Consider the following 25,827-nt stretch of genomic DNA (forward strand, 5'->3'; position numbering starts at 1 on the left):
ATGTGAAGATCACATTTGAAAAAAAAATACAGTCACACACAAGCGAAGAATTCAGAATCGTCCAATTTATTTATGGCTTGTCGAAGCTTCGTTATCTACATTCTGTACTGCTTAACAAATTGTGAACTGATATTGACACTAATGACACATAATTCATTATATACACATGTTAATCGTCAAGAGTGAAAAAAATGAGTCAAATGATTCTATCAGAATGAAATCCCACTTGATTTGTTAATGGATTATCAAGTGATATCATTTTTACTCAACAAGAGCTTAATGTAACATTACACACTTGTTAAAAAGTATGACCGACAATAGAATACCTGCTAAGAAATCTGTCTATACATAGCAAAGTATTTAATAATGATTTTTCTACACATATGTAATTTCAGTGCCCAAGGTATGGTACAAGTATATCCTAAAATATTTTCAAATTGTTACAAAACGGGTGGCTGTTTTTTTTTTTAATGTAGCCTTCTAACTCATATGCACCATTTTAACTCCTATTGCGGACCAGGGATGACATCTCATAGCGCTTTGCATCCAGTGGAAAAGGTGCTCTAAAAATATAAACTATTATTACTATTATTACCCTTTGTTGTTTTCAGACTATGTACAAGCTTGATCAATGGGAAATGAAAAAAAAAATATAAGTATGTTGGCAATTTCTTTGATCAGTGATAGTTTTGCTGTTGAAAAGTCAGGCAGTTGGAAGAGAGTAAAAATTTGTACACATGTTACGATGCCACAGAAATGATAATCTCCATTATAAGAAAGTTGTAATCCCGTTTCTTCAATGAGATTCTGAAACCCCTTCCCTGGCAAAGTATTTATTTTGCACTGGATGCATTGAGTGTCCGTATCACTGATTGTACTGGTTAACTATTGTGGCGAAGACACAGCGTTCTACATCGAGTGCTATTCGTCAAAGGAGGGGAAAAAGAAGTTTTTTTAAAAAGTATGATTTACATCCCCTCAATGTTGGCATATGTGTAGTCTATGTCATACACATAATCAGCCACGTTGTTAGTATGTGTATCCGAGTTAAGAACGCATCGCTTCATCGTAGTCTGGGCGGCACGATGAAAGTTCACCGACAGGCAGAAATCATCCTTGGTACAGTAGTTGGTGCAGTCGGCGAGGCTGTACGCGTCTACCTCGTAAAGGGCGTGGTTCGTTAGTTTGTAACCTTTGACCGTGTTGAAATAGGACTGCCTCCACTGAGAACCTCGAAGGACTAAAATAAAGCATAAGAACGATGCTATGTCATATGATGCAGAGTTAATAACTTGACAGTTCATTGTACCAGCACACAATGTCGCTAGTTTTGAACGGTTTTGACTGATTGTTCGTGGCAGCAATAGAAATGACGGAAAGAATAAAAAAGTGCTATCTTTACTTGAGTGAGGTTTATCGTTTGTATATCTTCCTCACCGAACTTCTCAAGGAAGAAATTACTGTAAGCCGATCTATTCAATTACTTTTGATAACTCTGCTGTCAGAAAAAAAAAAATCAGCAAAAAAAAATTCACATAGAGTGACTATTATGCCAACTGGTAGAGTTACTTATTAAATAAATGCGAAAAATAAGAAAAAAAGTAATTGGGCCCTACTGAAAACAATTTGGCATTGGCAACACGATTACGCCAGGGTGTCAACAAATCAAACGATATCTTATGTGCGGAGTGACGAATAAAGTCAAATGATGTTACTCACATGCTGTCTCAGTCGTTCCGTTGACAGGAGGGTCGCTCTCCGGACCAACCCCGTTATTGTTCACCGCCACGATGGCGAATTCGTATGTCGTGCCAGGAGTAAGTCCAGTCAGGTAATAGGACGACAGAGAGCTCGACACATTAACCACCTGTAAGTTCGTATTCCTTTCGTCCATGGGCCAGTACAAAATCTGTGAGTAGCGAAAAGACCGTAGCGGCGTTACTCATACGAGAAATGACGTTCAAATACGAAAGCGGCTTATATACTGTACAGGAATACATTGGTTATGAGATGAAGAATACTTACCATTGAAAGTTCCCATACCTCTGCATGACGATATCAATATTAACCCTTCTCTTCCCTTCCCCTCCCCATCCCCCCAACCCCGTTACCGTTATTTCACAGTCTTACAATATCACGAGGCAATCCGGTTATAGCAAAGTCCTCGGGACCAGCACTTTTCTTTGGTTATATCGAGATTTCGTTATGGCCAAACATTAAAGTATATATTGATGGTTACCTGATTTTTCACTTTGTTGTTAGGACAATCTCGTTATAATCTTCGTTACAACGGGAGCGTAATGTATCTTGTGCAGGAGTTGAAGTACAGTGTCGTTTGTCTGAAATAACGCGGGTCACGAATGGGTTAAGTCTTTGATTACCAGCATTCCCTTCATCATTGCTCTCGTGGGAAGTTTATTGTAACGACTGGCCATGTTGCTCGATACAGGCAGCTTCAAAAAAAAAAATAATGATACTTGTATCACCAACAAATAATATGAAATCACATTATCATGATGATTGATCACCTTTCAGTACAATAAGATAAGATAAATAGATCAAAACATTCCGCGGACGACAATGGAGGATCCCTTACACTGTATATGTTGACGTCCGAGTTCTGCTCGGATTGGGGTGTAACCCCCCAGGACAGCAGAGCAGCCGAAGGTCCTTTTACATCTGCGCTGAAGTCATTTGGATAAGAGGTTGGATCTGCAGGTTCATGGCACAGATGGAACGGAGACATTACAAGGGATGTTCACATATTCAATCGTTAATCTTGATTGAGTTCAATTATTCAGAGATATCCAGTGGGAAACAGCAGTAATTGTGAATTATCAAGTGAACTCAACAATACTCTTTAAACATTTTTGACTCTTGTATTAGTAACATCGATATTACATAGCATCATGAATATAAAATGCATAAATTTTGCTTTGCTTTCTATCTTGTTAAGTTGTGTCTGTGTCATACCTACAAGGTTGAAGGTAAATCAGGCCTGTGTGGCTGTGATAGGGTCTTCTCATTGGTATCAGACTCGTTTTATGGCACCAGTACCAACGCTCAGCTCATTACGTTCACACCCACTGTAAACCGAGACACGGGGCATGCAGTCATTGGAATAAAGACAATGGATGCGACAAATGCTGCACACATATATACAGCTTACATATGTCTTGTTCGCAGATGTAGTACATGGCGGTGGAGCAGGTGACATCGTTGTAGCTGTTGGAGGTGTAGAGCTCGACGCACTCCTCGCCAGAGTTGGCCCCGTCTGGCTGGCCGCTCAGCCAGTGCGAGCTCGTCACCGGCAACGTGAAATGTTCTGTCTCCCAGCGATAGACACCTGACAGGAGGAACGGGGATGAAAATGACAAAACGAGGATTTTTACAGAAATCAATTGTAATTGAAAAAGAAAGCACCGAACAATCGAAGTAGCTCTATACAGTAAATCAGGATGATGTTTGCCCTTACTTGCTTGGTATAGGTCAGTTTGCTTTGCAAATACGGCACTAAATGAATAGCAATACACTAAAAAAGGGTTTTTATGTTTTGTATTCTGTCTTGAAAAAGGATATTTATCTAAAAGACCACACAAGAGATATCATGGGCATTATGTTGTTTCAAAGCAGAAGAGATAAATTCCTTTATGAAATCAAGGAGATGGCATGTTGTTGGTCATTTCTGTTCTACAAGCGAGTATGACGAGTCTTACGCACGAGGGACATCAGGTGATCTGGTCACGTGTCCGAGACCACTCTTGGTGGTTCATTGAAGGGGAGGACCTTCTATATTTTGGGCATTCAACATAGCCATAATATCCCCATCATTTTAAAAGTGAACCCAACTCTAATCAACTCAACATTTGCTAAATTGTGTTTACAAGATCCAAAAATCGTCAGAGTTTTTGAGCATTCCCTAAAGACTGAACCGAATACGTATATTTCATTTTGGAAGGCAACAAAGCTAGTTCTGTATACCTTCACTGGAGATGTACGTTAATCCGATCCAGTGTCGCCTCGTGGAGAATCGGTATCGATAGTGATTGACGAGGAAGTTGAATTCCCGATCGCTCTCCACGGTCACGAGATCGGCTCCTTGATCCCTGCAGTAATCCTGAGCATCCGACCACGATCTCGTGTCCGATCCGAAGAGATAGCAGCTGTGGTCGTCCCAGGCCCAGTCGCTGCTACTGCAGAGAGGGTGTGTGGTGGGCTGCGCTATTGCCGAGGCGCCTGTTTGAGAAGAAATACGTACAAACAATCAACCAGGGCCACGGACAGATGGACCAGTGGACCAGAAGGGGTGTGTATTGTATACATTTGTAATGGTGTCCATGAAAATGTAGTCAGAAGTGTTTCATCAAAACTTCTGTTCACATTAGTTTCATACAATGTGTAGGACATGTAATTCTCAAAAGAATATGTCAAAATATCTTGATTGTCAGAGAAATGAAGACCGTCCATTGTTTTGTCAAACAGGAATAAGTAAGGTAGTGCTTAGTGGACGACTATCAGTCCTATACCAGACATGTTTAGAAACTATAGTCAACAACTCTTTGTAGAGTAGTTTTGTGGTTTACATCAAAATACTATCAGAGTTTCAAACTTCCGCTGCTTAGAAATGTCAAATCTCTCGGTTGGTGATCTTCTGTAATTATTTGAAATGCTACAAGGGTCCTTTCGAGGCTTGTAGATTCTTCTTGTGTTCTGGGCTTGTAATAACTGCACTGAAAGGCCTCTGGGCATTCCAGACGATCTATATAACTATACATCATGTATTACATAAAGATTATGAGCAGATAAATCAGTACTCTGAAAAAAACAAAACGAATACATGCTACGCTGAACAAGGATGATGATATGGAAGGCTCACGTAAGCAAGTAATAGGCCTAAAGCGATCTAATTACATTACAATACCACTTGCTTGACAATTTAGTTCACCTGTGTAGAACTCATGCATGCTTTCTTTTTTTGTTTTGCTCCCTCGAGCACCTAGTCATGCAATCATAATTATGTGAAGCTGCTACGTCATCATCCTTTTCATCGTGATTTGTTATAAATTACAAAAAAAAAAACGTTATTCCTCATCCAATTCAACATTAATTCTGAATATCTGTATCAAGTATATCCAATTTAAATATGTTAAAGTGCAAAAGTCTAAAATCATCTGGAGGTCTCCTTTAATGTTCCTCTGTCCGAGATCTACTCACCAATCGCTGCCTTGCAAACAGCGGGGTACGTATTTTCCACGCTGGTATCAATGTATTCATTACTCGCGTGGGTATACATGACGACGCCATTCTCCGAGTCGTCTCCGTTTGGTTCCCCGCTATGCCATCGCAGGTAGGTTACGTCATTACCCTCGGGGTCCTTCCATGTGCCTAAGTGAGAGAGGGAAGAGGAGGAATTGGTCATATTATGACGTCACAATATAATACATCGTCAAAGCATCCTTCAAGGTACTAGTATCCTTTTAAGTAACCATGTTTTGGCTTCAGTTTAACTACACACTTACCCATGAATATTCATGCAAGTAAGTCGTAACATGGTTATACCAGAGAAATGAAATCAAGGGTTCAGTCATGAACTAGGAACATTTCCAGCGGAGCGCTTCTCACTCATTGTCTCTCTCGGAGTGTCTCCAAATCTTTGCAAATGGATTCAGCAACATTAACAATTAGAATTTAGAACATAACGGTTGATATAATATATCTTTGCAATAATGCAACGACTAAATCTTAGTCGTTGCAAGAAAAGTCGACGGGTCAGGGCATAACTTTCCATGCTGTTATTCGTAAAACACCAATTCATAACCTGTTACAAAGGTACCACAATAACCATATTTGTACAAAGTTGTGAAAACACTTTGGCTCGTCGAGGTTTATATCCCACCCCATCCTTCCCCAGCCAGCGCGCTTTCTTTTCGTTCCTTTAACTTTGCTGCTGCTGCAGTTTTTGTTTTATTTTTGTTATTATCATTATCATCATTATTGTCATCATCATTATCATTGTTATTACTACTATTATTATCATCACCATTATTATTATTATTATTATTGCGTTGTTGTTATTATCATTATCATTATCATTATTATTGCTGTTGTTGTTGTTGTTGTTGTTGTTGTTGTTGTTGTTGTTATTGCCAACCTTCTTCCTCAATGTCATTGAGGCCAATCCAGAAGACGTCTTCGGTGGGTAGAGACCAGCGAATAACTATCTTGGCAAAGTCATATTCATCATCGTCGGCAGGAGTAACAAGATGGCCTGGGGAAAACAAAAACAAGAAAGGAAAAGCAGAGTAATCATTTCTGATGAAAATAAAGAGAAACTTTTGAGATTCAATTCAATGTTCAAAATGAGACTTATAAACACACACAATATTAGGTATACATGTGTTTGAGATAATTTTCTTTTTAAACAAACTTAGCTCTTCAAACAGGGGCTTTTAGTTTGAAATCATCTTGTAGGTCATAATTTGGGTTCATCCCACGAGACCCGACACCCACGAATCATACAGTCCATGAGTGCGACCTGGGCAAATAAACCTCATAAGTTCGATACTACTTAGGCGTTTTTTGCGTAGTATCGAACTCATGAGCTGTGTAACTCGTGGGCCTATCATGATTGTTGTCGAACTCGTGGGCTGTATAAATAGTGGGCTGTATGACTTGTGGGCTGTATAACTCGTGGGCTGTTTGACTCGTGGGTATCGGTCTCGTGACGTGCACCAATAATTTGAAGAGCAAATCATCATTTCTAGATTCCTAGTTAGAAATCCTTACCTCCCTGCTCCTGGCAATACACTTCGGCGTCGTACCAGCTGAGAGAGGATTCCACGGGGAGGTAGCAGGCTGAGTTATATTCGGCCCATCCACTGTTACAGTTGTTTGTCTCTGAGGAGTAGCAATAAAAGCATGTTTACTTGGGTGCTGTTCGTTATTCAGAAGGTTCGTTATCCCGAAGGTTCTTTAATCCGAAACACACACTGAATTCCCTATACCTAGACGTTCGTTAATCCGAAAATAAAAAAACGGTTCGTTAATCCAAACATTTGTGGCGTTATGCTGAAAGTTCTTTATTCCGATGGTCCGTGAATTCGAAAATGAAATAGGGTTCGCTATTCCGGAGGCTCGTTTATCCGAAAATGAAAAAGGGTTCGTTATTCCGAAGGTTTGTTAATCCGAAAATGAAATAGGGTTCGTTATTCCCAAGGTTCGTTGATCCGAAATGAAATAGGGTCCGTAATGAACCTGCGGAATAACGAGCTTTGTTTCATTTTCGGATTTACGAACCTTCGGAATAACGAACCTTCTTTCATTTTCGGATTAACGAACCTTCGGAATAACGAACCGTCAGAATAACGAACCTTCGGAATAACGAGATGTAACCGTTTACTTATGATGGAACACTGCATGGCAAACATGATTGTGTGTCGCAAAGTGTGGAAACAAAAGCATAAAACCCTTTCTCTTTGCATCCGTAACTCTGTGTTCCTGTCACTCCCCTTTCCCTTTTCTTGTTTATGTCTCTGTGTATATAGAGTATACATTCGCTACATTATGGAAAGATATATCAGATTTGAGATTTGTACGTTAAATTATGATTATATTATTTATCAAAGTCTGATGTTGCACCAATTTATAGTACAACTTTTCTCGACAAATCTTATTCAGTTATTTTGATGAGCATTCCTTTAATGGCTCGATGAAAACTCTAACAATTTGATCTCTCATAGGTACACATTTGATCAGTTTGTCGTCTCATTGACACCGAAATACTAGAGCTCCATGTTTGGAGCAAAGTTTCAACATCACATCACCGTCTCTTCAAATCTTTGTTCCCTTGATCAACATCCAAGTCGTTCTTGCAGTAATGGTTTATAATGATAATAGTAATGATAACAATAATTGACAGTACTTATATAGCGCATAACACAGAGTGATAATGTCCCTATGTGCTCAAAAAAGGAAAGATTATACAAAAACACACAATTTCAATAATATAATTCCAATTATATATCAACACTTCTTCATTCTTCGTTCTGGAAAGTAAGAATGTAAGTCATTTTCAGTTGAACTCGGTTGGTTGGTTTCAATGCCCAGAAACAAAATTATTCAGAATATGAATCCGCCGATATATCTCATACATGTCGGAGTAAGCTTTGCGTTACCTGCTAATGGGTCTTCTTTTCGATCAACTGTCACAAAGGAAATTGAAGAGAAAATGAAGAGACAGGGAAGAGAAAACGAATGAGAGTAATCTAAAGACTTTTGTAATCAGAATGAGCAAAAATATCAGAATTAACGGTATGGTAAATAGGTCTGAACGCAAAGAACAAAGAGAGGTATTAACCGCATCAGATTATCGTGGAAACAACAAATTGACAACATAAAATGCCGTTTCATAGGATTTAATGTGTATGGTGGTGCTAAATTCACCTGTTGCAAACACAGATGTATGATTAACTGATGTACGTTTTGAAAACTTGTGCACAGTACAATTATTCTTACAGAGCTGCATACAATTATTGATCATAAATCTGTAGACTACACTACCGGAGTTTCAAATAAATGACCAAGTAAATATCTCGTCATAATCCCTACTTCGAATGTTTGAATATAAAACACGATGCAAATTCAATTTTGAGTATTTCACACGTAGGTAGAGGATCGTTGCACTCTGTTTTCATTTGAAACAATTCTACTTACAAATGCGAATGTATAAGTGGTAGGTGGAGTAGGTGGATGCGCTGGTAGTCTGATCATTCTCTTCGCTCAACCAGCAGGTGTTTGAAGATGGCTCGAAGTCAAACGATCGGCAGGTAAAGGTGGTTCGAGATGCGCACTCCGCTGCGCAGTCGTTCGGCGTGACGCTGTAGAGGACTTCGTTGTTGTAGCCTGAGATGGCCGCATCCTTGATGAACATGAAGTCCGTGCGAGATGTCACCAGAACTGTGAAGAAGAAGCATTTCATCAAAAAAAAAAGTGACGGTAGACTGTCCAAATGGATAATACAACAGATTCAGATACACTGCACGGTCTCTTGTCGGAATAACTGCTACATCAACTGACGTTAAACTTCTTTTACGAGCATTCTATTAAAGAATTTCATTCAAACACGACCTCGTCTCCACGTACCATTTTTTTCCATGATAAAACAATGTCGTGTGTTAGAAAGTTCAAGAGCTCAAATCTTGAAGAAAGTTCCAAAACAAATGGAAATGGGCAACATATATGATATCATTGCAACCCCATAAAGTTCATCCCAACGAACAACACAGCAGCTGCAAAATGGTGTAAGTCAGGCAAATAAATTTGTAACAGTAGCCACTTGGTAGCGGTACTAGTAAAAGTAATAAGTTCAATGCAGTCGATACAAAGGTTTATCAAACCAATCAAAAACTGTTTTCTTCTTCTTGTCTGAGTGATTGGTGCATTAGATAGTCAATCCTTTAAAAATTTGTCGCATATAGAATGCAGATTTAATACAAGGAGTCAGGGGGAACACAACAAGCAATCGATAATATCTTTGAAATTATTTTGGCCGAGAATGAATTTCACAGACTTACAAGATTCGTCGCCCTTGCAGTAGAAGGGTTCAAGGGTTATGTAACCCTCTTCGCTACCGTCCCCGGTATCACCAAATCGAATCTCGGTCACCGGTAAGGTTGTCTTGTCCGTTAGATATCCCTCGTCAGTTCGCCAAGTCGCATCGTTGTTGTTGCAGTTGCAAGCCTGTGAGTTTGTGCACGTTCCTGCCAAATTATTATAGTAACAAGAATATAGCAGAAAGTTTTCACCGGATACATATCGGATAATTGGATGTATGGTATATGTAGATCTTATCTTGTTGGTTCGCATACTGACGACTCTTGATCACACAGAACATTGCGTGCACCCAAGATACTATGCATGGTTGCATTAAAAGTGTGTGCGAAGTGTTATCGGGTGGTAGACTGCGATTAAAGATATCCACTCAAAATGCTAAAGATAAAAAAGCCTTGACGCAGATGCCAACGACAATGATAATGATATCTAACCATCATTCTGATAAAGGAAATGATAATTACAAACAATATTATAACGAAGGTTGACATTGACGATGATAGCATTGGAACATGTGTGCTGAAGGCAATGATATACCAAATAGCTGTGGTTTAAACTTCCCGCGCTATTAATGTTGTCTGCGCATTTCAAACTATCGGTATTTGCAAAGCATGTAATATCTATCATTCATCTCCTCTGTCTTTCTCTGCCATACATCTTTGCATACATACACAAATATAAACACACACACGATTGCGGGTAAGGACACACAGCCACGGATGCTCATGCCATGCATAATATCATACATGTTAAAACCTATACTCATTGATTACAGCTGAGAGGATATTCCTTCTTCGTTTGACAATTTTGACACTAATGACAACATAGAATCTACAAAACTATGCAGACAGATGTTGACAGAGGGGGTAAAGATAGTGTGTAGAAAGAAAACAGCCTTAAAGTGACGCAGTCTTATTGTCAGAAATTTACCTGCAGTTCCGCAGCCACACTGGCCACTGTCCACGCCGGCGCCACCCCAATAGTTCTTGTAATTTCCGTCTCGGTCGTACCACGCGGTGTATCCCGAAACATAGGAGCCGTGGCACTCCCACTGCAGGAAGTCGTTGTGACGTCACAGAGAAGAAGTAGATGGTTTAACATTACCAAACTGCTCAAGGGAACTTGGTTTACCATGCATTAACTTTAATAGAATTTATCAAATCTCATACACGTCATAGGCAGCGGGTTAAACTAGCGAAAACTCGTGGTGACCCGCGTTGAAACATTCTATAAAGCAATTTCTTAGTTTCACTTTGCACATGAGCAGAAAATGATCATTTTTTTTTGCCATCAGAAACTTCTTTTTTTCTTCCACTGAGGTAAGCATCTGTGATGTAATGAATATTCATAAGATTCTTATAGATATATGCGGCTTAAAGGAAAATCCACCAGACAGCAACAAAGTCTTTATAAAAGCCCAGTATTTGGCAAGAACAGAAAATGTTTGTCATGAATGCAGAAACTCCGAATATGCCGCAGTTGTTGTTTTTTTTTCCACATCATATTATAATACTGATGTTTGCCTTTAGTATTCTGTTATTTTGATTTCATAGTGCATCAAACATGATAAGTCAGCTTTTAATACAGTGTATTTGAAATGAAAAGTACACATTGCTAGAAGATCAAAGTGTGGCTGATTTTAATAGTGCGAAGCGTGCAGGCGTGATAGGCAAACCAGTGGAAACCCTACGTGATACCTTAATGTGCTGGTAGCATTCATTGCTGATGTCGGCGACAGTAGTGACTTGGTCTGTGCTGAGCTTTTCGTAGCGGATTGACCGAGAGTAACTCAAGGCACTCTCGTGTCCGGAGATTCTTGATCGATACGCCTCATTGTGGGTGAAGGTAGTGATACCTTTGATGCAAACGACAACAAAGCATTCATTAATCAGTTCAGTCTGGTCCCGAGACTAACTCGGTCAATGCATGATAAAGTACGAAATTATCTCTTATTTGAAACACTGCAGATAGGTGTTATGTGTCGTTGATTTTCTTCTGTAAGAGATGCTAAACCTAAACTCTTCTAATATTTCGAGTGATATACATGTATATTCCATGCGGAGTTGGCTTGTCACCTTTACATATACAGTTTTACGATAAAGTTTGGAGGCGGTTTCCGTGATGAACTCGTGTGTTTCGATCAATTTCAATCCAACATTTCGAGGGGGAAAAGACATACGAGTATACTGCTCGTATTCGGCTGGTTTGTTCAACGTTATGTGTCCAACTGTCCCAATGGCACAAGTCACAATAACATACTCAAATTATTGAATTCTTGTGTTGAGCTGTTTTAATTGCAACTGATTGACAAATTGCCTTTCCTAGCTCGACGTAAATAAACACCGATCATTTAGTGGCATAGCAGAAGCCATGATAAAATAAGAGATTAAATGGCATGCACACATACGCTGAATAATCGGTGCTTATTTACGTCGAAGAAGGGTAAATTGTCAATGAGTTACAATAACAACGATAACCAACTCTAATTTCGTACAACATTCTTGCAAGTTGACCATGCTTCTCTACCACACTTGTCTTGGTTGAGAACCTACCCGTGTTTCCGTCGGATGACATGTCGCAGTAGACTCTGAAGGGGTCCACACCGTTGTTCCTCCCGTCAGGGTCTATGGTGAAGTACCCACTGGAGGTATAACCCTTCCGTTTCCATTCGGCACATGAAACTAAAAAATCGTACAAGAACATGGCGGACGATTGTGGTCATTCATAACGCTTGTACAAACCTTACTTTGCCGCCTTATTCTTTCTTGTCCACTGTCACATGGAACATGAAAGTAGTACCTCGCACATCGGAGACACATTCATTCAAACACATACTTGTTGACAGTCATAAGTATTTCACGAGCAGCCGATTTTCATGTTTTCTCAGATGTCTTGAAATGTTAATAATGACAAATGACCTGTACTAAATTTTTTGTGTGTGTCTCGTTATAAATTAAACAAATGAAAATCATAAAACAAAGTAATCGAGAGGAAGCACTATAAAGCATATGAACATCCAGTTGTGTTATGTTACCATTGCCTTTCAATATAACACTTTAAAAGCAGCACCAATCACTATTTATATCATCCAGAATACCCAACGCTATAATGGCACATGAATACACACTCTGCTCCTACTCAGTAAAGGCTACGTAGCAAACTGTCATCCTTCCCCAAATGTGTGTTCGGCTTTATTTTGGAGCCATTTCCATGCTTCATGCTCAAGTTAACACGGGACCAACCACTTTAGTCCCGTCCAAAGGACGGCACACAATGACAATGAAGTACCTTGCCCATCATAAGGAACACATAACATTGAACACGCGGAGTCTCCACATTATCTTAGAGTGGTGACGGTCGTCTGCCAAGCCATTGCAGCACCTCAGAAACTATTCATCTTCACAAATTTTTGTAGTTCGATGCTGTATATATTTATCTTGATATTCATATTTATCAAATCATTATATTTATTGCTAACATTTCATTAATTATAGAACAAATGTATAGTGTTTCATATGAGCCTCATTCTAGTCATTTACCACTATAAATTTCGGTTGGGCAATGATATCATTCCAAGTCTCTAAATTGTTAAATTTACATCTCATACCCCATGCGGCAAATGTTTGATTTTGAGAAGATCGGAGTATAAGATTTAAGTGTAGATTGGCAGATTTTGTATATTTCTGATTTTATAGTTTTATAATAATTACTGGTCCCATTTTATCTTTCTCTAACACAAGACAAACAATAGAATTTAGAGCTGCCAAATGACAGACCTCTCCTTTCCTTTTCTCCTTTCTACTGTCATAATATATCTCTATCCAAGTCATCCATCCCTCTTATTTTCTTTCCAATGTGTATTACGTACGGGGCTGCACGTAAATAAAGCGACGCGTATGCTGTAGCCCCACTATATTATTCATTGCTGTATTGCTGATACGTTTTGCTATACATTGTGTAAAGGCAATGTAGAAAAAATACTTTGTTATACAACTATTGTTTATGTATATAATAAATGGCACGAACAATGTATGTATATATGCATGAAAATGTACCATGATAATACAGAAACCATTCAAATCAAATCAAATCAAATCAAATCAAATTGATATGGACAAGATGTTACTTTCGGCAGCAAAATCATCCACGGATTTTCAGTTTCAATTAATATCATTTCGACACGGTCACTCAGTTCAGCCAAAGACTGCTCTTCGGTGAGTCCGTGAGGTGGTAAACACAAATGAAAGTAACATAATACAGCATTTTATACTTAGTATACATAACATAAGAAAAAGAAACAAACACAATTATTATACACTGTAGATCAACGCCATATTCAAGATTAATAAACTATGATACAAATTATCGGCTTCATTTTAGTAGACACAATTACTAAAAAAAAAAGAATACTACCATTTATACTGAAATAATTCCATAAGATTACTTACGCATCAAAAAGAAGAAAAATTTTATATACACATGTGATAAATGAAAAAAAAAGTTGAAGGGTAAAAGAACTCGTCAACACGAGGTCCCAACGACAAGTGGCACATTTTCCTACCTGTGTTCAGCGGGTACTTGCAGATGTACCCGTAGGTAGACGAGCAACTTGCATCGTTCCAAGATCCATCTTCACTCCATCTCAAGACTCCACAGTGCTCCGTCCCTCCAGCTGAGAGATAATTATTTAGACAATAGAAACCATTATTACGTCATAAAGAGTTTTCTAACTGGCATAATGAGTTCACATGACCCTTTACTGTGCATTGATGTCAATAAATAAATATCTCACGAAAGAATAACGATATAGCATTTATAAAAACATTTTACAATGATAATGTTCCAGTACTACTGCAACACCTCCATGAGCTCTTGTGTCTTTGCTGGGAAAAAGGCCACGTACCCCAAGATATGCGTGATGCCAGTATCGTCACTGTCTACAAGAACAGGGGAGACCGCAGCAACTGCAACAACTATGGAGGCATCTCTCTCCTAAGTGTTGTGGGAAAAGTCTTCGCACGTGTAGTTCTGGCACGCCTGCAGAGTCTTGCCTCCCGGGTGTATCCAGAGTCACAGTGCGGCTTCAGGGAAGGCCGATCTACAGTAGACATGATCTTCTCACTACGCCAGCTCCAGGAGAAGTGCCGTGAGCAGCAAAAGCCGCTGTACATTGCCTTCATAGACCAGACGAAAGCCTTTGACCTGGTCAGCCGAAGTGGACTCTTTAGTCACCTGCAGAAGATTGGATGCCCCCCGAGACTGCTCCAAATTATCATTTCCTTTCATGAGAACATGCAAAGGAGAGTCTGCTACAACGGGAGAACTTCTGATGCCTTCCCTGTGAATAGCGGTGTGAAGCATGGCTGTGTCCTCGCACCGACACTTTTTGGAATCTTCTTCTCCATGCTCCTTCAGTACGCCTTTGTTGACTGCACAGAGGGCATCTACATCCGTACCAGAGCGGATGGGAAGCTATTCAACATCGCCCGACTGCATGCCAGAACCAAAGTTAGAGAGGTTCTTATCCAAGAAATGCTGTTCGCTGACGACGCTGCTCTGGTATCGCACACAGAAGCGGGATTGCAGAGGCCTGTTGATTGTCTGTCCCATGCCTGTAACGAATTTGGACTAACCATCAGCCTGAAAAAGACTAAGATCTTGACCCAAGGCACTGACTCTCCTCCAGACATCTCCATTAATGTCACACATCTGGAAGAAGTGGACTCTTTCACCTACCTTGGTTCAGCAATCTCCAATTCCCTCTCCCTTGACAATGAGATAAGCAATAGAATAGGGAAAGCTACCGCAGTCATGGCCAAACTGAACAGGCGCGTATGGAACAACAGTCAGCTGACCAAGAACACCAAGCTCTGCGTTTACCAAGCCTGCGTCCTCAGCACCCTGCTATACGGCTCTGAGTCCTGGGCAACATATGCTGGCCAGGAGAAGAGCCTCAACACCTTCCACCTCCGTTGCCTCAGACGACTCCTGCACATAAAATGGCAGGATAGGGTGACAAATGCAGAGGTCCTCCAGCGTGCCGGCATTCTCAGCATGTTTTCACTCCTCAGCCAGAGACGCCTGAAGTGGTTGGGTCATGTGTGTCGAATGGAACCAGGTCGCATCCCGAAGGACATGCTGTATAAAGAGCTAAGCGAGGGGTCTCGTCCCATGAGAAGGCCGCATCTTCGCTTCAAAGATGTGTGCAAACGTGACATGAAGACGATGGACATCAACACCAACACATGGGAAGGTGTAGCTGAAGATCGTCCGCTATGGAGAGGCACTGTCAGGGAGGGCGTTCAGAGAGCTGAAGCTGTAAGGCACGTACAGCAGACCGACAGGAGAGCTAAGAGAAAGGCACTGGCAGTCTTAGTATCGGCCCCAACAAACTTCATCTGCTGCAAGTGCTCTAAGGATTGCCACTCAAGAGTGGGGCTTTACAGCCACTCAAGGCAGTGCAAACTTCTCGCCTAGCTAGTGCTACGCCATCGTTTCTCGAGACGAATGGATGCCAACAACAACTTCTGTGATCAAACCAATACGAAGCAATCCATGTTGATATAATTCAGGGAAGTGTCACCGTAATGATACTATCGTACCAAAATGTGTACATCGTGTGGCGTGCATTACAGACTGTCGCTAAACGTTTTTAGAGATGTATGAGGTGAGACATGAAGCAAAAATTGGTCGAGAGTTTTAAAAGTTGGTGGATGTGACACTCGCTGTCTGTACAATGTTTGATAACTATAAGCTACAGATACTGCTTAAATGCAGCATGAGGGGGCGTGTATTGTACACAGCTTCGTAATTATATCATTTTATTCAGAATAGTATGTCTAGAAATATCAAAATGCCATGGACCTCTTTTTCAAGTCAATGGGCACAACCATTATTTCTCTCATACAATTATCTACCTGCATAATTCCTTCGTGGCGAGACTTAATTGTAACAATATCGCCTCAAGGCTTGTTGAAGAGGGGTCATCCCACTAGACCGACACCCACGAGTCATACAGCCAACGAGTTTGACAGATACAACACGGAGCTTAATGTGTCGGTCTTGTGGACCTTGTTGGCTTAGTGTCGAACTAATGGGTTGTCCCTTCAGCTGTATAACTCATGGGTTGTATGACTTGTGAGCTGTATGATTGTGGGTGTCGGTCTAGTGGGATGACCCCTCTTCAACAAGCCTTGTGTCGGTCTCGTGACGTACACCCGTTGAAGAAGGCTCTTTACACTTACACGGCTCGCCCGAATTCCAGTTGGTGTAGGCCTCTGGTGTCCCGTCCGTCCACTCCCAGGTACCTTCCTCTGTGAGATCGTTGAAACCTATCCAGTAGGCGTTGGTCTCGAATGTGTGCCTGACACAAAAAATGCAAGATAAACTAAAGTTAACGAAAATAAACCAAACATAAAGAAATATAAACATCACACAAGCAAACACACACACTCACTCTCCCTATCTTTCTCATAGATAGATTGACAAATTACAGATAAAAAGACGCAATGATCGGCCTGTTGTACGTAGGTAATCATGTCGAAATATAGTTATGTTCTTTGTCCTCTGTTTGTGACAGATGTAATGGCGTCATTGCCTTTACTATGTCGCCAGATGGATGGTTGTGTTTGTTTTCACTTTGTATGACAAACCTCGAAAGGGTGAGGATAAAGTCGTTTTCGTCCTGATCCATGACGCTGACAAGATCTCCGTAGTCGTTGAGGGAGCGGCAGTTAGCGAGAGCCGTGGTGTAGTCGACGGCGGTCTCGACCAGCTGGTAGCAGGCGTTCCCGTTGCGGGTCCAGCCACTGTCGCATATCGTTGTGTCGTCCGTACCGTCGTCTAGAATGCGAACCAGAATCACACTATTCACACATTCCGTGAATCTTTTGGTACTCGTCAATAAGCACATACTAGTAGTTATTTGCATGGCGTCGTATGCCTCATTTCCCTTTCTTGGTCTATTTTCGCACGACATAAGTTAGAATACAACTACGTCAGTGCGTGGAGCTCGTTCTCTATCAACTTAGGTTAACATTTGCAAATCATTATCAATGTTCCTTTTACCCTGATGGGAAAGACATGGGTACCTATCAATGTAAGGGTAAATGTTTGGGCAGGAACCACTGATCAGGCCTGCTGAGTGAACAGTGTTTTGTAATATATGACCATGTGGGGTTTTTTTCCCCCACCAGAAGTATATCCCTGGATTATGAATAAAACTGCTCGCAGGAGTTCTCATTGGACATGTTGGAGGGGAACGTATCACCATAATTTAGCGCAGCGCAGTTTTCTGAATGATAATAACATAAGAGATTCAGGCATTGGAGAAGGCAATCTTCATGTCAGTATTGCTAACAAAGATTAAAGTTACCACAATAATCGTACTGGCGACTGGTAGACAACATTGATGCACACTTTACATCAAGTCAAGATAATCAAACATATTTTGTTGACGCTCTAAAAAATGAGATTCAAAATTCCTTACAATATTCTGTACTCATGTAAGCGTTATGTATACTACTTTGTATTACTTTACATGGGAATAAAATTGTTTGACTTGGATTGCATCAAAACATCAACATGGCCACACATTGTGTAGGAAGTCGGCATTTCTTGTACAATGTCATTACTTACCGACATACTTATAGAAGATTGCAAATACATCTGGAAACCCTCGACTCCCTGGCAAAGAAATGCAACAAAACCAATTTGACAGAATGATATGAGAATGATACAAAATCTTTTTCATTTAGATTGAGATTCTAACGAAATAAGTCATTGAGTTTTATACTAGTAAGTGGATAGTCTATTTGCAAATAAAAGTTTAATTGAATTAAAAAAATTTTTGATTAACTAAAACAAAATCAAAATCATGTGACACTATTGCAAGTATAGAATATTCTTAATAATAATGTATAATCTATGTTACAAGAATATATCATAATTTTGTGGTTTGTGTTATCATGTATATTGTCCGGAAATGAAAATAAAACAGGAATAAATGAAAATTAAAGTGACTTGACAGCAGATACGACTGTGGTTACGATGAATGCAAAAAAAATAATAATAATAATTAAGAGTGCTCCGTGACTTTGAGCAACATTTGGACAAACTTTGAACTTTGAACTTTGACTAATTGTTTGTACAAGTAACATCTCTTGTACATGTACGCATGTTTACTTTCTCCTGAATGAAATTGCACTGTTTGTGTAGTCAAGGATTGCTCATGTGTGTAGAACCACATAATTCAGAGTACACTAAATTGAAAATACTACTCTGAATGTTACATTATCGCACCTATTTGTTATTTACAACAATACTGAAAAGTATATTTTGATATATGATATAATATTCATGCTTATTATGGGGGGGGGGGTTCCTTTTTTTATGAACTCAGTAAGTTGGACTTCTTTTTCATCCTGGTTGCAAACTGTTACTTTTATTCTCACTCCTCATTTTCTCATTTTCATGAAATACTGTTCTGTTCTGTTTGATGTATTGAGTTATGTTAATATCAATTGTTGTGATTGTTATCTTGCATGTATGTGTTTACAGGGCCTCCTGGAAAACAGTACTTGATTACTGAAGGGGCCACCGTGTATAAAAAGAACGAAATAATAATAATGATAATGATAATGATGATGATGATAACAATAATAAGAGTTGACAAGTATGGTCTTTATAGCAGGAGACGCACACTCTGCACTTCCCAGAGAAACTAGTTGTTAAATTCGTGACAGCGGAATGGTAAAAGCATCATTATAAATCAATTTACCTGACTCCCAAACCGTATACGCGGTAGAAGAGCTGTATATGAAAAACGGTGTGGAGTAATAATTGTCCCAGTTACAGCCGTAGTTGCTTCCGTGGTCGACGACTACCACCCAGCCGTTGTCGACGCTGCATCCACCGTAGGCCCGATTCATGTAGAAGCGACGATTTCCACCAGACGCACTATCGATCCGAAGATGGAAAGACAAAGAGGTTAATCAGATCACATTCATGGGTGTATTACAAATTAATGAATAAACACAAAATTACAAGAACAAAACGATGGGGTTTGCCCTTTTCATAAGTATCGGATAACTATTTCCTAACTTTATGGCACCCCCCCCCCCCAACGCACACATAGTCTTGTGTGCATACATTGATGTTTTACACCCACGTTTAAGAATGTTTGAAACTCGCTGGGTCAGGCAGACAAATATTATTCCTGTTGGCAAACTTCAGTTTCATTACACTTTTATAGCCTCAACGACCTCCCCTTTCCAATATCATCATGTCAATCATCGTCTCATTATTGGCAACTACCAATTATAATGTTCTTCCGTATCAGGGCAATTACAAACCGACTAAATATTGGGTAGTGATAATGTTAAAGTAAAAAATAGGGTTAGCTTTAGGGTTACAGTTTGGGTTAGGGGTAGGCTTAAGTGCAGGATTTATTGGATCAGGGTGAGGGTCAGGGGAATGGTACCCGGGGTAATTGCCCAGGGATAATTTCCATAGACCCTGTTCATCATAGGACTTATACGTGTACGTCTTCACAGTTTGACTCCCTTGGCACAGCTACGTCGATAAGTATTATCCCCATGTTAACAGTCGATGATGTCAAAAAGCGTCCAACAGTGCGAAGGTCTCATGTCTTACCCCGCCATAGACTCGTAGTTCTTGGACTGGGACCAAATGTCGGTGTAAGGTGCGTATGTGAGGTAGGCCGTGGCGTACCAACTCGTGCGACTCGTGCCCGACGTAGTGAAGGTTAAACTCATCATCTCCACTCCGCTTGAGAAGAAGGCAAACTTTACCTGGTGTACACAGTGTTAGAGAAAGGAGGAGATGACGCACAAAATTGTCCCATTATGGCGTCACAATTGTGAAGCATGTACTTCTTTCCGAATTGGCTCTTCTCGTTTACAACACACCGATACTGCAAAACACAAAATTACTTTGACACACTGACTGAGCTCAATGTGATGCATTTATGACAAACCCCGTCTTTTCACAAAACGAGCAGGGAAGCATTTTGGAGATAAATTGCGTCCAAATTCGGAAAAGGCAAAGCAAACAAGGCGAAAACCCACTGACCTCTTCGATGTCGCTGGTGTCGTAGCTGTTGGCAGCCGAGCTCTTGTACGACTCCGACGTATCCGTCAGTATATTGGCAGTCGTCGAGCCGTCGTTGTACGTATCCGACCCGGTGTACAGGTTGTATGCATTCAGGGAGGATCCTCTGAATGTCTTGAAAACCAATTGCCAATCTGTGCACACATTTTAGAAATATCATCATTAAGGAGTTTTATTCTTGACCCGAGTGGGAAATGGAGAATGACCAGTCAGAGGCTTCGGAAATCCGTCCGCAGAAACAGTGGTGTTTTTTTTTTTTTCGTCCATTCTCTATTCTACGTCAACAACCTAGAAATTTCAGCCCTTGAACCACAGAGGGTGTCCTGAAGACCAGGATCATTGGGTTATTATGGCAACCATAACATCTGCCTATGTTGTGTCATTTTAAATGAGCAAAATGATTATGTAGGATATGGTTATCTATCGGCGGTACGTAGCCTCGTAAGTATTGAGAAGGCTTTCTTTGATAGCCCCGTCATTATCATTGTCTTTATAGTTAATGTCAATTGTACCTCTTCACACCTAGGCCAAGAGGGACACTGTGAGCAGTGATTTTGTCCAGGAATTAATTAATGCACCAGACAAGATTCGAACCCGGGACACTTTGTTTATAGATCAAGACCCTTATCTACTGTACCACGGAGCTCCCGTTGTACAAGAAAGACTTACTTGACTACCCTGTGGTCACTTAGTTGCGCATGCATCTCTTTGAAACTAAAAAAATGTACTTTTTATCGAATAAAAAGATATTAAATGAAGTAGAACGGTATGATTTACATACTACTTAGACAGAAAGGAATATGGAAGTAGAAACTCTGAAAAATCCATGAAAATGATTTAATTTCATCTTAATAGTTCTCTCATAGCTTGCAAACATTGTCAGTCATTGCTTGAACAAAGGGGAGAGCTTGTTGGTCATGACAAGACAATGACATAACGATTGGATTGAATATAAAAAACATGAAAGAAATTTAGCGACCTTTCAGTCAGAACAATGTCCCTGGGATTTGTCTTACCGTCGATGATTTCGTTTTCATCGGAGCCACACTCGGAGTAGCTGGAATAGTAGCACTCGTTTGGGTAGACCGATCCGCAGTGAGTACCCCCGGTGAAGCAGCAGGCACAGTCGGTACGAGTCGAGTCAAACGGGCAGGCACACCCCGTCCTGGTAGCAGTGTACTGGATCAGGGCTGAAAACAGATGATCATACAGTCATTGCCTGGGACAATTTACCCTCAGCGTATAATCAATATCACAAGAGCTTCAAAATGGTGAAATATTTTCATCATTTGACTGGGTTGAACCTTTAATATCACATTACCCTGCCGGAAAGAACAGAATGAGTTCACACTGTGTTCACGTATAGTCGACTACTTAGTAGGCCTATGTGAAAACGTTCGATTTTAACAGTGTGAAGATTATTTCACACTGTGTTGTGGTTTTTCACAGGTTTTTCACATACTAATGTTTTGTTTCACACTGTGAGTGATGATTTACACTGTGTGGTGATTCACAATGTGTTCACACTGTTAAAACGCTCAAATTTAACAGTGTGAAGAGATTTCACACTGTGTTCTTTCCGGCAGGGTATATAACATTATATAGGCATAGCAAACACATCATGTTAATGTATCACGCAAACAAACTTATGATTATAGTCATGATAGTGATGATTATTGATAATAACAATGATGATCGTAATGATTGATAATATCAATAATGATCGTATAATGTCCTTATATCATTCGGCTTACAATACAGTATAAATCACATGATAACGTTTGTCTTACCTTTACAAACACTAACTAGCTGCGATGTGCATGGGTAGTCGTCCCATGTACCGCTGGAATAGATTCCTCCGCAGTTGGTTTGGTAGTTGCCGTTCGGTTCGCCACCGTTCCAGTTGGTGTAAGTATCCGTACTACCATCGTACCAAGTCCATGTTCCATCCGCATCCAAATCAGTGAAACCTGCGTCACGTGATATCAGCCAGTCATGACATGAAGTGAAATCGGCGCAAGAATCGATGTTTCTCATCACTCTCGTTGTGATGTTTCAAAGAGTCACCAAAAGTTTGTTTTGGCCTCTTGTGACTCCGAGACTGAAACTCTTCCTGCATGACATTCATCATATTTGGTATAAGAAATATCTTTGGGGTTCATTTTGACATTATACTATAAATCATAGATGGGAAATAGCGTAGTATCAGTAGGCCGTGCAGTTTCAAATTTCCCAGTAACATAGGTATTACTACTCATTTGTTACCATTTTATGATTGCCATATATCCGTTTCCCACTACAAAACTAAGTGATCACTAATCACTAATTCTATAACGAATTAACGTTTAACCAGAAATTTGGGAGATTTAACAGTGAAAATGTGGGAGTCGATGTCACGTTAGAGCAAGCAATTTAATCAAGATTTAAGATTTAAGATTTCATAATCATGATATACCGATATGAGCTTTGGAGTAGCCGCTGATGACGCTGGTCACGTGACTGTTGACGCCACTGTCGGCGATGCTGGCGAGATTCCCGCCCTGCGTCACGCACCATGCTTGGGCGTCTGGCCACGTCAGCGTGTCCGAGTTGAGGTAGTAGCAAGCCGTGCCGTATTGCTGCCAATCTCTACGGCACTGTGATGCGCCATCTGAAAGAGAAGAAGAAGATGATGATGATGGAGGAAGAAGAAGACAAAGAAAAAAAGAAGAAGAAAGAAGAGAAGGAGGAAAATAATTCTTAGATTTTTGTCCGTCATTACATTTCTTTCAGGCTCTTATTTTTCTTTGAAAGCTGAATGTATATTATTTTATGCATGGATATTCATGCCGATCAAGAACATAGAACACGCCCATACAATATGATATTTACTCTTTCGTAGTTTTTTTTTTTTTGATATCTTGTATCATTGCTTTATAAGAATGGTAAACATATAATCTATGATAGATAAATATTGATTTGATTCTTAAATTGCAACACATTCCAGAAGACTAAAGTTCTTTTTCCCTCCGAAATTAGCATTTCTTTCTTCTTCTTCTTTTTTGTAAATGTCTTTCTACTTATTTGTGCAGATTAGTGAATACAATTATATTACGGTTCCATAGTATCTTTGTCAAAATGATACAGAATAGTAGCAAAACTTAGAGGTGCCATTTTCAATCATGATAATTTTTGCTGCAAAAAAAAACCACAATAACCCAACATTAGTGGTAAATGTTGGTATTAAGTAGTTATCTGGTTTGAATTCTTCTCATTGATTCAAATAATTGTAACGATCTATTCATCTGTTTGTTTGTGTGTTTTTGAGGTGTGACGAAAGAGGCATCTGTTGCCACAAAGAATGACAAATATTATTTACTTAGACGTTCATGGGATTGCTGAGGTAAATAACTTTTTAATCATAATGCACAGAGTAAGCGAACGGCAAATTGTGCTAACCTTTACAACATTTGCAGGTTTACAAGAAATGTCATTTATAATGCTATACTTGATTTTGGCCCGAGTGTATGTCTCTACTTGCTTATCTAAATTCTGCCAATGATGGAACATAATCCCTGTCAGTTAGAATCGAGATCGTAGATGTGGTTGTCCTGAGATGTGTGAAGTTCACACATCTTGTGAACACATGTATTTTATCATAAACTTCATTAACATTCAATACACGTTTAGCCCAAATTGAAAATACCGTATCTCCAGAAGATTTTGGAAAGAATCCGTCTTACCGACGCAGGACTTCGTGACCAGGAGCACGATGAGAACTATAGACAAAGAGATAGAACCAGTAAATAGGTTGACTGATTTGGTACAGCATAGACTAAGATAAGAGTTATCAAGTTTTTCAAGCTTCTAGCTATCAAAAGAAAAATGTAGGGTGACCATTATAAGAAGTAGAGAGATCGTTTTATTAGTACAGTGTATATGAATGCTTACGTACATTACGCCAATATTGTTGCTTAGCATGTTAAGAGAATGGAAACAATGATTTCATACTAAGTATAAAATCAGTTCAACTGAAGTTGTATTGAATTGTTCAGATTTGAAATGAATTCAACTTCAATGAAACTAAATAATAAGGACGTACAATGGCAGACATTAATACAAATTATAGAGAGCTCGAAATTAGCAAACTACAGGTGCCCTATATTCAATTTGAAGTCGTCTGAAACTTTTCATTCACATTGACATTCAATAAGTGATTGTCTAGTCCCTATGTACACGCATCTATACATCTTACATGTTTTAAGACATCCAAAGATTTAACGCGCATAATGCTTCCACTAGCAGACATTCTGATAAAGTGACAAGCCTGAGCATAATGTCTCACAAGTATATGTAAAAATAATAAACCAGAGTCAATAGTAGGCGTAACAATTACCTGAAATCCACGCCCTCATTTTTGTGGCCATGGGAATAGAGAAATTATTCCCAAATCTTCCAGATGATATCCCACGGATCATACAGCTCGGCTCGCATCCCGTGCGACATAAACATCACCTACTACAGCTCCTTATCGATCGTTTCTTACACCTCCCAGAGATTTTACATAAAGGGAGTCCTCTCGCGAAGATACGGGAACCTTTCTTGTCTCTTTAAGTAGAGCGACGATCGATAATTTGCACCACAAATGACTATGCAGTAAAGTCTTCCTGTATAACACACTGCATATGAAATAAGCCTGCTCGGCTGTTCACGGAGCTATTCGCTTTGTTTCCTTAACACATCTGCGTTGTCAGAGAATGGAACATGCTTTGTCCATTATCTTATACATATTGTTTAGAGCGGGAAGCTACAATCATTGTGACATACTAAAGGTGACTATACCGAGGGAACACATGACCAAAATTCATGTAAATAAACTCAGATAAAGACGTTGAAAGAATTTACGAAGACTGAACAGGAAATGTTAATTGTCAAAAATTGTTTTAATTGAAGTTTCAGTCTAATTGTGACAATCAAGCTCTGTATTACCGTATACTTATCTACTTGGATACATGAGTTTGACTAAGTGTCCATTCAAGTCACTCCTGTACTCTTCTGTGTATAGCACACAACGTTGCGTAAAATCATATCTAAAAAGTAATTATCTAT

General features: G+C 39.7%; 1 protein-coding gene across 1 annotated transcript; it reads right to left on the reverse strand.

Annotated features, from left to right (window-relative positions):
- Positions 1–82: 82 nt before the first annotated feature.
- LOC140241448 (C-type mannose receptor 2-like) lies at positions 83–25,133 on the reverse strand. The gene is made up of 26 exons (XM_072321176.1): positions 25,115–25,133; positions 24,462–24,533; positions 23,195–23,389; positions 22,530–22,709; positions 21,756–21,929; positions 20,701–20,873; positions 20,263–20,420; positions 19,388–19,566; positions 18,247–18,294; positions 17,262–17,451; positions 16,854–16,972; positions 14,171–14,281; positions 12,162–12,290; positions 11,307–11,464; positions 10,540–10,660; positions 9,573–9,758; positions 8,713–8,955; positions 8,175–8,201; positions 6,787–6,897; positions 6,152–6,268; positions 5,215–5,385; positions 3,982–4,236; positions 3,170–3,346; positions 2,597–2,712; positions 1,720–1,909; positions 83–1,240 (listed from the first exon to the last, which is right to left on the reverse strand). Exons 1-26 carry the CDS (start codon positions 25,131–25,133, stop codon positions 969–971), a joined length of 3,891 nt encoding a protein of 1,296 aa, XP_072177277.1. The 3' UTR covers positions 83–968.
- Positions 25,134–25,827: the final 694 nt, after the last annotated feature.

Source organism: Diadema setosum, chromosome 18 (genome assembly GCF_964275005.1).
Source record: "Diadema setosum chromosome 18, eeDiaSeto1, whole genome shotgun sequence".
NCBI lineage: Eukaryota > Metazoa > Echinodermata > Echinoidea > Diadematoida > Diadematidae > Diadema > Diadema setosum.